General features: G+C 42.0%; 1 protein-coding gene across 1 annotated transcript in view; it reads right to left on the bottom strand.

The window, feature by feature from the left end:
- RSBN1 (round spermatid basic protein 1) overlaps nucleotides 1-10,959 on the bottom strand; it is a 31,961-nt gene extending 21,002 nt beyond the window's left edge. Inside the window, exon 1 of the mRNA XM_083508928.1 lies at nucleotides 10,453-10,959. Coding sequence (XP_083365054.1) covers nucleotides 10,453-10,900 — 448 coding nt within the window. The 5' untranslated portion in view covers nucleotides 10,901-10,959. The remainder of the gene's footprint in view (nucleotides 1-10,452) is intronic.
- Between the last annotated feature and the right edge of the window lie 2,778 nt (nucleotides 10,960-13,737).

Raw genomic sequence — 13,737 nt, 5'->3', positions numbered from 1 at the left:
GCTCCACAGCAACTGAGAGCAGGGCTTTCATTATGGCTGCTCCTGATTTGTGGAACCTCATTCCTGTAGATATGACAGGCACCCACTATTCCTATTTTTCAATAGGCTTTTCCAGCTGGATTTGAAAGTCTCTGCCTTGGATGTTCATTTTGTATTGTTTTTATACCTATCAATTATTTTTGTACTTTAAAAAAAACAAACTATTTTTTTCTTTTTTTGTGATATGTTTGTAAATTGCCTTGATGCATGTTGAAGTCAATTCATAAATAAATAAAATTCCCAAATCCCTGTGCAGTGTGCGTGCAGATTCATTTGGAGAAGCTGCTAGACAGAAAGAGAGCAAGTAAGCAAGAGGAAGCAGCTAGGGAATATAGAGCGCCAGCACAACCAAGAAAGACACCATACACAACTACAATAGTTATTTTAGGCACCACTGATTATTTGTTGCACTGCCTTAAGTCAAAATGATTTATCATCAGTCACAACGAGTCCCTGAATACAGCAAGTACCACTCAAATAGCCTCCTGAATTCATCTCGCTGAGATCAAAGCTCAATAAGTTGCTATGACAGGTTTCAGAAATGCTGAGTAAAAAGGAAGCCATAATTATATACTCCTAACAACTTAATGCCCCAGCAGCTAACAATGTCTTATTTTGTAACACACCTATAAATTGCTTATTCTGGATCCTTATAACAACAACAAAAAATCAAATCATGCTTCATAGCTGAATGAGCATTTTAAAGACCCTTCAAAAGGCTATTCTGCTTTAAGAGGAAGGGCTCTTATAAGAAAAAAGGCAGCTCTGTAATGTTACTTTGTTGGTGTTACTGTTTGTAAAGTAACATGTTGCAATATAATAGACAATTATAAAGAAGAGATCCAGAAAAGTGATACCAATTAGGAAAAAAACCTCATTTTGGGGGGGGGGGGGAGTAACCTGATGGATTTTCAACAAAATTGAGCAAGCAAAATATACTGACAGGATCATACTGCACCCAAGGGATCAAATATCTAGGATTCAGACATCTGAAGATTTAAACAACTGAGCAGCAATGGATTGAGAAGTCCCCTACCCCATCAAGAGATATGAAAAATTAAGGTATTAAAAATTGAAGCAGACCATCATATTGCAGAATTTTAAGTCTTAAGCTCTCTCCTTGGAGATTTTATATTAAAGTGAAATGTACTGTACAGTGCTATCATAAGAATTAATAGCAAAAATAGCTAACAAGCGATTGTATCTAGATATTAATGTGAACTAATCATTCCAGTAAGTTTCAAGATGCCTACTGAAATTATAGCCTTTGGGTATACAGCAAACCTCAACAATTTCAAAGCCCATCTGGTCCACACAAAAGGTATCAAAAGTAGTGGCTTATCCAGGTAGATATTTTTGTATCAGCATTGATCAGTGAAGCTGACTAGCAACTGGCAGACTCCCATGTTTTAAAGTCACAGAGACAATGGCTCAGGATGGAACTCAGAAGCACTGAGTGGCACTATTTCTGAAAGTATTCATGTAGCTGTCCAATTGTTGTTGGCTTCCAACTCCTGTGACCACCACCAGCAAGGCCAATGGTAATTGTTGATGGAGGTTGGAGCCCAGCAATATCCTAGGGCCCATGCAATTAAGACAAGAGATGCCGAGATTCTGGATCTCATGCAGACTCAGAACCTGCATTCTACTTATTTGCTACTCCCAACTACATCAGCACCAATGTATCATCAAATTAGACTGTCTCTGGCCCCTTTCACCAGCAGTAAGCCATGCCAGCTTGCTGAAGCTACACAGTGTAGGCTGAATTTTCTCACCCAGATTCTGTGCTTTGCTTCATCCCCAAGTTTCACCTTTGATGGTAAGCTTCAATAGTTATCAATAGGAAGCTTTCCACAAAACCTGACCTATTTTACCAGTGGATTCTTTTACTAGGATTCGTTAACTACCAGTTGAACATAGCAAGTCAAAATCATCCCTAGAAAAAAGGATTTTCAGAAAAAATGTAAATAAATGCTTTTTTACTTATTTCAGACTGTGATTACCATGTGTGTGGACTTATTGGCTGCATTCATACATAGTGCCAACCTATGGTTTGTTCAACATATTATCTCATGCACAAGCCATGTCTTGTTTCTCCAGAATTCAGTTTGTTTTTCATCAGCTCTTGCCACAAGCCCCTGCAACTTAATCAAGGCTGCTGGATTCCAACGTAACACCAACATACTGTATTTTAAAAACAATTATTGGCTTATAAGGGAACTGCAAACCATAGCTTCACATGGTAGTTATTTGCAAACAAAGCTATTGTGTGGCTGATTTACAAGTGTGCCCATGTTTGTAATGGTCTTGGCATTATGCTCAGTACATAAATTACCCTTACTGTCTGACTACAGGATTCCTGTGAGGACCAAGCACTAAGGCTTGGTTCACAAATAGCGCTAAACTAAACTATAGCACAAACCACCAAATATGCAGGCCCTGGGAAAGGAGGCTGTAGCTGCTTTGCTCCTCTCCGCTGGTCATTCATTCTGCTGCTGCACTAAACTACCATATTTTTTGCACCATAACACTCACTTTTTTCCTCCTAAAAAGTAAGGGGAAATGTCTGTGCGTGTTATGGAGGAAATGCCTACGGGTGGCATGCCTATGGATTTTCCTCCTCTAAAAACTATGTGCGTGTTATGGTCGGGTGCGTGTTATAGAGCGAAAAATACGGTACATCACAGTCTGAATTGACACGTCATTCAAACCCAAGCTTGTGGTTTAACTCTCTCCAGACAGCTTTACATTTTTATGCATATAGGAAGAAAAAGTATCTGTGCACTCCCTAATGAATTTAGACTTCATTGGCTGTTATAGATGACTATTGGTTTTTATTTTATATATTGTAAAACCTGGAATGTCATGAACCATGTGCATTGGTCACCCATTATTCCACTATCTCACATGTTTGGTTGGGGAGATGGTTAATGTTGTAAAATGCAAAAACAATTTAAAAAACAAAAAAACCTAAGGCTGTATTATGTTCCTTAAGTTTAAGCAAGCATCTAACACTTTTCCAACCTATAGACACACCTATCCCCATTAAATGTATAGCCTCACTGACAGTGTTAGAAACTCAAGGTATATAAAGGTAAAGGTAAAGGTACCCCTGCCCGTACGGGTCAGTCTTGCCAGACTCTAGGGTTGTGCGCTCATCTCACTCTATAGGCCGAGAGCCAGCGCTGTCCGCAGACACTTCAGGGTCACGTGGCCAGCGTGACAAGCTGCATTTGGCGAGCCAGCGCAGCACACGGAACGCCGTTTACCCTCCCGCTGATAAGCGGTCCTTATTTATCTACTTGCACCCGGGGGCGCTTTCGAACTGCTAGGTTGGCAGGCGCTGGGACCGAACGACGGGAGCGCACCCCGCCGCGGGGATTCGAACCGCCGACCATGCAATCGGCAAGTCCTAGGCGCTGAGGTTTTACCCACATAAGCTAGGCATCAAAAGGCACCTTAAACCTTGGCTAAAGTCAACAAAACGGAATGTCTAGGCACCATGTCTAGGCATCTCTAGGAGAGATGAATATTTTTTATTATTTTTATTCATTTTATTTCTATTCTGCTTTATATTTTAAAGAAAAAATCTCAAAGCAGTTTACAACACATTAAAAATCAAATAAAACAATCCAGAATAAAACAAATTCAAACTTCAAGGAAAATATTTCAGATCATTCTGTAAGTTACATTTTGTTTTCTCCATATTATTTACCTACCTAATTTATGCAGCTGCCCCATAGCAGAAGTACTCTAGGAAGCCAGTGTGGTGTAGTGGTAAGAGCATGAGACTTGAACCTGGGAGATCAGGGTTCAAATCTCCACTTGGTCATAAAGATCACTGAGTAACCTTGGGCCAGTCACAGCCTCTTAACTTAGCTGACAGGGTCATTGTAGGGATTAACTGAGGAGTGGGGTGAACCTTGTACCCCTTGGAGAAAAAGATGAGATATAAATTCAATAAATAAGCCCTTCTGCTTACCTGCTTAAGAAAGCTGGAGGGTGAAGCCAAACGGAGATGTCAGTTGCCAACCTGGCATCCAAAGTTCTCCACATGGTCACAACTGAACCCACACCACCACACCAGTCACAAAACTCACTTGGTGCCTGAGGAATTTCTAGCACTGCACATGAGGCAACTACCATACTGAAGCAACACATGTCTGAGTCTGATCAGTGTCTAGATAGAAGACCACATGGGAAACCCGTGTATACCACTTTGAGTTCTATGAGGGGGAAATGGTGAAATAGAAATCATAGAATTGTAGAGTTGGAAGAGACCATGAGAGTCATCTAGTCCAACCCCCTGCAATGCAGGAATTTTTTGCCCAAACGACAACCCTGAAATTAAGTATCTTGTGCTCTACCAACTGAGCTATTATATCCCACTAAGATCTACTCATAGTAGACCCACTGAAATTAATGGGTCTAAGTTAGGAATGTCGATTAATTTCAATACGTCTGCTCCAAGTAGGATTAGCACTAGTACTAGATACAACCTATAGTAATTTGTTTTTAATGCCTTCCTTTTTTTCTAAAAATTAAAACATACTAATTATGGGACATCTGAAGAGTTATCTGAATGTGGACATAATTATATACATGCATCCTAGAAACAGTCACCTGAAAAAGTTACACTTTTGAGACTACTCAGACTGACATTGTATATATGTATTACTTTTCTACCCCAGCTTTCTTCAAATGCTCTAAGGGCAGCTCACACAAAAAAATACAATGAAAATACAAATGTTTTTAACAAAACATTTACAACAGCATGGCAGTGGATATACACAGGATACAAATTAAAATTACACTAAGGTTTTCAAAGGCCTGAGTCTTCTTAGAGTGTCAAAATATATCCATCTTACATTACTAATCTTATCAAACTGAATTTTTAGCAACTGAAAGCTTTCTATAGAAAGTACAGCAATGGAAAATTTCACATTAAATATCACTGGTGGGGCTCTCCCAATGCTAGCACAGAATGGAGGACTCTGATATGCCTTATGCCTTAAAGGTAAAGGTACCCCTGACCATTAGGTCCAGTCGCAGACGACTCTGGGGTTGCACGCTCATCTTGCTCTATAGGCCAAGGGAGCTGGCATTTGTCCGCAGACAGCTTCTGGGTCATATGGCCAGCATGACTAAGCTGCTTCTAGCGAACCAGAGCAGTGCATGGAAATGCCATTTACCTTCCCGCCGAAGCAGTGCCTATTTATCTACTTGCACTTTGACGTGCTTTCAAACTGCTAGGTGAGCAGGAGCTGGGACCAAACAATGGGAGCTCACCCCATCGTGGGGATTCAAACTGCCTACCTTCCGATTGGCAAGCCCTAGGCTCTGTGGTTTAGACCACAGCGCCACCTGTGTCTCGCCTTATGCCTTACATAACTGAAATCCCATGGTTGCTTGAAAGTTGGTCCTATTTATTTAAATGAGTTTGCTTCTAAGTAGGATGCCTTATGCCTTACACAACTGAAATCCCATTTTAAACATCCTACTTAGAAGCAAGCTCATTTAAATAAATTGGACTAACTTTCAAGCCACCGTGGGTTGAATTTAGCTGCTCGTATGTCATGTATTATTAATGAAGTATTGCTTTAAAGAAAACTAAATGGAACTTTATTGAACAATTGACTGATTCACCATAACACTAAACCATGTTTAGCAATATGTGAACAAGGCTGAAGTGTTTCAGAACAGTTTTCAGCCCACACTCCACCCCTTCCTGTGCTGTCCATGGTTTGAAGCTGGCAAACAATTTGTTTGTAGTAAGCCATGTTAGCAGATAATGCTATGCCAATATTTAAAACTGAAAGTAAACTTAGCATAAATTGTCTTCGTAGTCTCACAGGAGGGGAGGGTGAACATAAACTTGATGCTTCACTCATGGTCACTCATTCATGTAGCACTACATTATGGTTTAGCATTACATGTAAACCAGTTCAACTTAGCCACTACTGACATTTTCAAAAAGTGTTCAAAAAGTGTTCACACACTGTTCTGACATTACTGGAAAAGTTTTTCAACCTTACTAGAAGTTACTATTTGTTTTAGGAAATCCAGACATCTAGGATTTCACTAGTCCCATAGAACATATTGTCTATTGCATTTGAAGTCACAGGATGATGGGACATTAGAATCTGCCTTACACAAAGTCAAACTATTGGTCCATTCAGGTCTCCATATTGTCTACACCAACTAGTAGCAGCTCCTCAAGGTTTCAGACAGGGAACATTCCCTCCTTGAAGAAGCCAGAGCTTGCACCTGGAACCTTTTGCATGCAAAGCATATGTTCTACCCACTGAGCTACACTCCACTAGTGTGTTGATCTTTACAAACTTCATGGCAGCTATTTTATACACAGCCAAAGTTTGCCATATTTGGCAAGTATCTTATAAGTATATATTTATTCCCCATATCACAAAAAGCCAGGTGTAGGGGTGCTTGATACATTACTGCTTTACTGCCTGTAACTGACTACAAACTACTATAATCTTGGTACAGGCTTCCATGGAGACACCAATTCCACAGTGCCCAAGCTTTTCCAGTTCCAGGAAACTGTATGAAGTTGCATGAATATAGGCATCCAAGCAACCATGTAGGAAAACCTCTCCATTTAGTAAATTACTGAACTTTTACTACATGTAAGAATGTGTGGCAGGAATATGTTCAGCATTGTACTGCATTTAAAATTACACTGTCATTTTAGTAATACAGAACTAGGCAACTATATGGTAGAAACCTTATCTGGTGGCTCATTGGTCATCTGGTGACTCATACTATGTGTAAAAGTGATCTGCAATGCATCAGGTAACAGCAAATAGTTTTGATACATGCCTACTCTTCTTCCCTCTGCTCTCAAGAAGGTCCACCACCTTAGAATTCCACAAATAAATGGCACACACCCACACCCCAAACTCTTTGAGAAAGGATTCTATACAGACTCATCTTTCATCTTGATTCTTAACATAAGTGTCCTGGTTTTTCTGTTCTCAAAAAGGTTTCCAACTATATACCGTATTTCCACCAAATTAGAGAAGACTAAACTACTAGTACTTTCATAAAACCCTGCATCAGGGAATATTCTGGTCTTTGAGGTAACAGAAGGTTGCACTAGTGAAGTTGACAGCACTTTTTCCATGTTCTTTAGCTATAGCTATTGGTTTGGAAGGCTTATGTACTGCCATGAAATCACTATTATTTCTGGCACCCAGCTACTTCATCTGCTGTTCGCTCAGGAACAGCTGCTTCTTAGCCTTCTCAGAAGAGAAACTATCTGCACCTCTGGTATAATCCAGTTCTTATCATTCTTACGATTGGCCACAAGCGTTTCTGAGTGGTTATATAAAAAGTAGTGTGTTATGCAGGTACACACAAGAGCCAGGACTGTTGAATGTACATGACACCCAACTTGGGCTTGCTGCCATGTATTATAGAATGAGCCATAATTATCAGTAAATGCAGAACTAGGACAAGGTAGCCCTACTACAGCTCAATTACCTTTGCATGAAAAGAGCCTGTGCTTTAAAAATCTTTAGCAAACAAAGGCGAGACTGTGTGTAGCATTCAAAGTGATGGTACAAAAATAAAAAGGTTTTATTATATAACTCTGTCATCAAGGAAGTGTAAGTGTTTTTCTTCAGCCAAAGGCCTAAGTAACACACATCAATAGAGCAAAATATTAGGCTCTTCTCTCTCTTTTTCACTGAAGAATGTCCTCTGAATAACAGTTTCAACTAAGTTCAGTACGCATTACAATGCTTCTTTCTCACAGTAAGTGCATTCTAACCACAGTGAATATGAGGGATTCTAATTTTTCACTGAAAGGTAATTCTAAACACATTAAGCAGAGTTCTAAGGAACTAATGTGATGAATTTCATTCCCCCCCCCCCGCTACTTTTGACACATAAACTAAGAGGTCTAATCGTGCACTTACACAGTTACCCAAATACTACTTGCAAGCCACAAGTGGGATTTCACTACTGATGTTATTCCACATTGGTTTGTCCTACTAAATAAATCACAGAAGAGCAATAATTAAAATATTCTCAGTCTAGTATACAGCAAGCAAAATTTGTGGATTATATCCTGTTCACTACAGGAAAAATAAATGGAAACAGCCTTACCTTACATTAGTACTGACTTTCTTTAACTGTTCACTGTACACAAGTGTTTCAAGTTTCAAAATCTTCTTCATAATATGTTCTTAACATAGCAAGAATCTTGGTCACTCAAATATTCTCCTGAAGAACAGGCGTACAATAAATTTTCTTGATACCAGCACTGATAGGCATCAAGTGAAATTGTTCTTCTGCCATCGTGATATTTAACAGACTTACTGTTCAAGTGTTCATTTATCCAAATCTTATATGCTTAAATATGGTGTTGCTTCATTAGCAGGGAAAAACAACAAAGAAGGTTTTTGCCTCCATGTCTATAATAAATGTCACAGCATAGCTGACAACTGCCTAGGTTAAAAGTCATCATTACACTACAATACTATAGTGTCCTATAATAATAGCTCTGCTACTGTTTCATTTATCAATATGTCATTAGTGTCATAATATGGTTAGTAACTACCATGCTGTATTCCAAACTAGAAATCTCAAGTTTCTGTTTGAGATTTGGTAGCTATCCTTAGACTGCAATACTAAGCACAAAAGTAAAGCCTACTGAACAACTGGATCATACATCTGAGTAAACATGTATAGGAGTGTTAAACAAATTCTGCCTAAAGTGATACAGCACCATGGCTACCTTCAGTCGCTAGAATTGTACTACGAGCATTAGGCCCCACTATTCTATTAGATACGCAGGGATTTTTCAGAGATACTCACAAACATATCACAAGCAGATCACATGTACTGAAGAGATCAAAAGTTTCTACTAAAGCAATTCCAAAACTAGATATGCAACTGTTAGTACCACAGACTTCTGAAGAATAGCCAACTGTCTAAAAGAGGGTAAGCTATCTAGAAGCAGGGCAGTTCAAAAACCCACTCATCTCTTTTTTAAAAGGAAAAATATTGTAAGAGTTAGAGACATTAAATATATACACTTTAAGCATTCCAAAAGACTCAGGTATGCTCACATGAAAGTTTCAGAAGTCTGCACAATAACATGTTTATGCTCCCAACAAGCATGTAAGACTTTAATATGCAGCATCCCTAATTAAACAATTTAGCTACTGACTTTTTCAAAAGTTGCAAAACTAGAAAAAACTGTTCAATGAATCAAAAACAAAATGTTCAGATCAAGACTTTTTGTAAGTGTAAAAATAATATTGCAATATTATGTTCTGGACACCTACCCCACTAACACTAGTCCAAAAACAGCCATTTTGTACCAATATATGTACTTGTTGGACTTCTTGGGTTAATGAGTGTTCAGTCCTCTTAAGAACCATGTTTCTTAAGTGTGTGTGTGTGTGTGTGTGTGTGTTTTTTTACATACCAGCTTTTCTTCCAAAGAGCTCAATGTGGTGTACCTGGTTCTCATCCTCCCTTACCCTGTGAGGTAGCTTAGGCTAAGAGATGATGATCGGCCCAAGGTCACCCAGTGAGCTTCATGGCTGAGTGGGATTCAAACACTGGTCTCCCTGATCATACTCCAACACTCTAACCATTACGCCACACCGCCTCTTTTTAAAAAGTTCACTTTTATCTTTGTTTAAGTTCTATTTCCACAAGAGTGAGGTTTCAAGAAACACACTGCATAGAGCAATCCCACTACTACTATCCTACTGCATAATTGAAATCAGGAGCAAGCATAAAGATAAGACAGATAAGACACTGTCAAGAGAGAATGAACTTTAGCTCACCCTTTAACCCTTAACAAAACGGGCAACTAACTAAACATATCACTATGCAACATCTGGAGGAAAGCAAGAGATTAACTTAAATACGTAGTGAAGAAATGCAGCTGAGGAATGACAAGCACAAGCATTTAAAAGGCAAGAAGGAACTCTGACAGGGCCAGGCGCGCCTTAGCAAGCCAGCCTGTCGCTAGCCAACTGACAAACGAAGGTGAAGTCCTCCAACAGGTATATAAGAAGCAAACTCCGCCACCCCACCTGGCAGCTCGAACGGGCACCCTCCGCCGCCAGAACCAAATGCAGCGACCTCTGCCTTTGACTGGGCCCACTATCCCGCCGCGGATTTGAGCATGTAGAATCTAATAGCCAAGCGACGCACAGAGATGCATTTCCCCCGCTCTGGCCTCCAGGAACCGGACCTGGCAGATGCGCTGAAAGGCAGCAGGGGGGTGTCGCTAACCTCCGGCGTGGGGGCGCCACAGACCGAGGGGCGTGGGGCGCGCGACTAGCTGCCGGGCAAGGACCCCGACCCAGAAGGGAGACTCGACCCAGGGGGACCGACGCGCGCCCGCCCCCTACCAGCCCCGCCGCTCACCTCGCTTGCTGGGCCGCCCGACGGCGCCGTCGCCGGAGCTTCCCCGCCTCCCCTTGTGCAGCTTCCCCCCGGAGGAGCGGCCGGGCTCGCAGTCGGCGCTGTCCGGGCGGTGCCGGTGCCGGTGGTGATGCCGCCGCTCGCAGCGCGGGGCCTGCGCGGGGAGGCTGAGGGGGGAGAAGGTGAAGAGCCCCGCTGCGGTGGACGCTACGGAGGGCGCCGCCGACAGGCCGGGGACGGCGGCCGGCGGCAGCGGCTCCGCCTGAGCGGGCCCCACCACGAGCGGCTGCTGGCTCAGCTTGGCCCTCTTGCACCCTCCGAGCTCCCCCGGCGGGCCTTTCCGCTTCCTCCCCCCTCCCCTGGGTCTGCCCGGCCGGTCGCCAAGTGGGAGCGAAGGCGTCTCTTCCGCGCCCCGGGACACGGCGCGCACTGCAGCGACCTGCGCAGCCATTTCACCGTCTCCCTCACACACATTTAAATGGCCCGAGCGCCAGCTGCCACCGCGCAGGCGCCGCCTGGTACCCCCTGGGAATTGTGGTCCGGGCGGGCACGCCGGGAGCTGTAGTTTTCGGGGACTAAGCGCATGCTCTGCTGCGCACAGCTTGCTGGGAAAGCAAGTTTTCGTTTGGGCTCCGGGTAGTTCTCGAGGGAAAGGAGCGTGCAAAGAGTCACGCAGTGCGGGCCTAATCACGTGGACTGTCCGTTTACTTCTGAGAGGAGGAGGCGGCGGCGGCGGCGGCGTCGATGCCACCAGGGACGAAAGACAGTCGTTCAGCTTTTTGCTGTGGCTTAGGGGTTATTTTGGAACCTATTTTTAGTTGCAAGTTTGAATCCCAGAAAATAAAAAAGCAGCATTTGGTGATAAAGTATCTGAGCACATACAGAGTGCATTTCATCATTGTTAAGTAAACAGCTAACCCGCACTCCAGGAAGAAGGGAGAGGACTTATATTTCAGCAGGGTCCATTTTAGCGGTCATGATTATTTTCTGTACGTTTGTGTTACCGGTTTTTTAAGCCAGCTTCGGGAGCACGGAATTCTAGATCTAATTACTAATTTATACAATGTTCACAATAGCAAAGTTGCCCTTGAAAGTGTAACTTGTGAAATTACTAGAGGAAATAAAAGGTACATTAGATTGTATTAATTATCTGATTTGTCCAATAAGTCAGCAGCCACACACAAACATACCTCCCCCCAATCCTGCACATGTTAATTTCTTTGGAAATTTGCCCAAGTAGCAGCAGTGTAGAGAAGCTCATGGGCCTGCTGTTAAAACAAAACAAAAAAAATCTTTAAAAGTTTGAAAAGAAAACCAACTTCACAATCTCATCTTCGTAGACAAGAGGTATAACTTTGGAAGAGCCATGTAAAACACAAAGGTTAAGCTGTTAGTTGCACTTACAAAGAACCAGGATTTGTGTTGTCTGTAATTACCAGCAGGCTTCCTTTTCTTCCTGATCCTGTAAATATAAATTGGTCCAGTGAGTTTTGAAAGTGCTCTTTGATGCAAAGATAAATGTTTTTCCTCCGCAATTAGTACTGCATATAGGTGTCTGGTAACAGATGTTTAGGAAGCTGTGTTTCAACAAATAGTGCATTTGGTGCACATTTTAAGTTCTGGCCTAGTTATCTCTGCAAGTGCTGCAATCTAGGTCCTTCATCCTGAAGCTGTCAATACTCTGCTCAGGTGTATTATTTTGCCTAACTAGCAATCCCCTCATGGCAGATATTTGTTCTGCCACCATAAAGCATAAAAAGTTCCGCTCTTTTTCAGAGAACTCCAAAAAGCATTTGAACTTGGACAGCTCATACTTAATGAAGAAGCAGCAGCAGCATTCAGACTGATAAACTAGGTCACTCAAATATTTCAGCTAATCACTGCTAGAGGGAGCTCTGTTGTTTTGTATTTTATAGAAGATCAAAGTTGTTAACTTGAGTACAGTACAGTATGTACAAGGATGAGAGTCTGGCAGATAGAATTCAACTCAACTGTACATCTGCTTATAGGATATATGCTTTTTTAGACACATTACTCTCTCAGTATCATACAGGTTAAGAAATTTGCATTACTTAAGCCAAACAAAATAGAATACGGCATAGGAAGCTGCCTTATACACAGTCAGACCACTGGTCCATCTACCACAGTATTGTCTGTTCTGACTGGCAGTAGCTCTCCATGGTTTCAGACAAGGGATGTTACTATCCCTACATAGGGATGCCAGGGATTCAACTGAGACTTCCTTCATGCAAAGTACTGAGCTGTGGCACATCCAAGATGCTGTGTATGTTCTGAGACATACTTTCAGATCTCAGTCAGTGGTAGTGAGGACCAATGGTGCCCCAGATGAACTGGATATGCACCTGAGGCAAGGGTGAGCAGAAGATGGAGCCCATTCTACTAGTATATCTTCAAGTGTTTTGCAGTGCCTCAGCATTTCAGACTCACCATTGTTCTAATAATATCAACAACAAAATGACACACACATTAAACTGGACAGCCGAAATGAGGGAAGCCTAGGGTAACTAGGAACAGACTGTGAGCTTAGATCCGTTCTAGAATTCAAAACAAACCTTTGTTCTCTTAGTATATATGTCTTGCACCTGTCTCCAGTTGATGAGATAGCATGGTTCTTCTTGTAAAACAAAATAATTAAAAACAAAGTGAAGTCTGACGTCTGACTTTAAACATGTCTCACCAAAGTAGTAGTAGTAGTAGTAGTAGTAGTAGTAATACACAAAATAAATTGCATAAATAACTTAAACTACATAAGCAAAATCTCTTGAAAAAGCACTTAACAGTTGAACAGTTCCTCAAATAATCCTAGATCTAAAGTATAGGTGGGAAATCATCTGTGTATGGTGATGGTGAGTAGACCAGAGCCAATAGTAGGTGCAGTTGACCCATTTGTATGCATTCACATATCCAAAAACCATTTGACATCAAAACTAGAAGGGTTTAAAACCATTCCTCCCAGGTAAGCTTCCTTCTGGGATGATCTGCAGGCAGAAGCTGAGCAGTGGGAAAGAAGGAGCTGTGTGCTGCTGATCAGCAGGACTGGTAGCCACACTTCACCACGGCTCAGAGCAACTCTCTTCCTCTCTCTGGCTTTCCTCTCTCTGGCTCTCACAGAAATGCATCAGGCTCCAATGGAGGAATAGAGCTATTCCCCCCCCCCCCGGAACTTGCTGGGTAGGGAGGGGGGAGGAAAAGAAAGGAGAAGCAAAACTGCAAACTGGATGGGAGCCCTCTACAAAGTGCATTTGGACCACAGGTTGAAGGTTCACC

This window comes from Podarcis liolepis, assembly GCF_965112155.1.
Source record: "Podarcis liolepis genome assembly, chromosome: 6".
Classification (NCBI taxonomy): Eukaryota; Metazoa; Chordata; class Lepidosauria; order Squamata; family Lacertidae; genus Podarcis; species Podarcis liolepis.
This window is presented reverse-complemented; position numbering and strand designations above follow the sequence as displayed.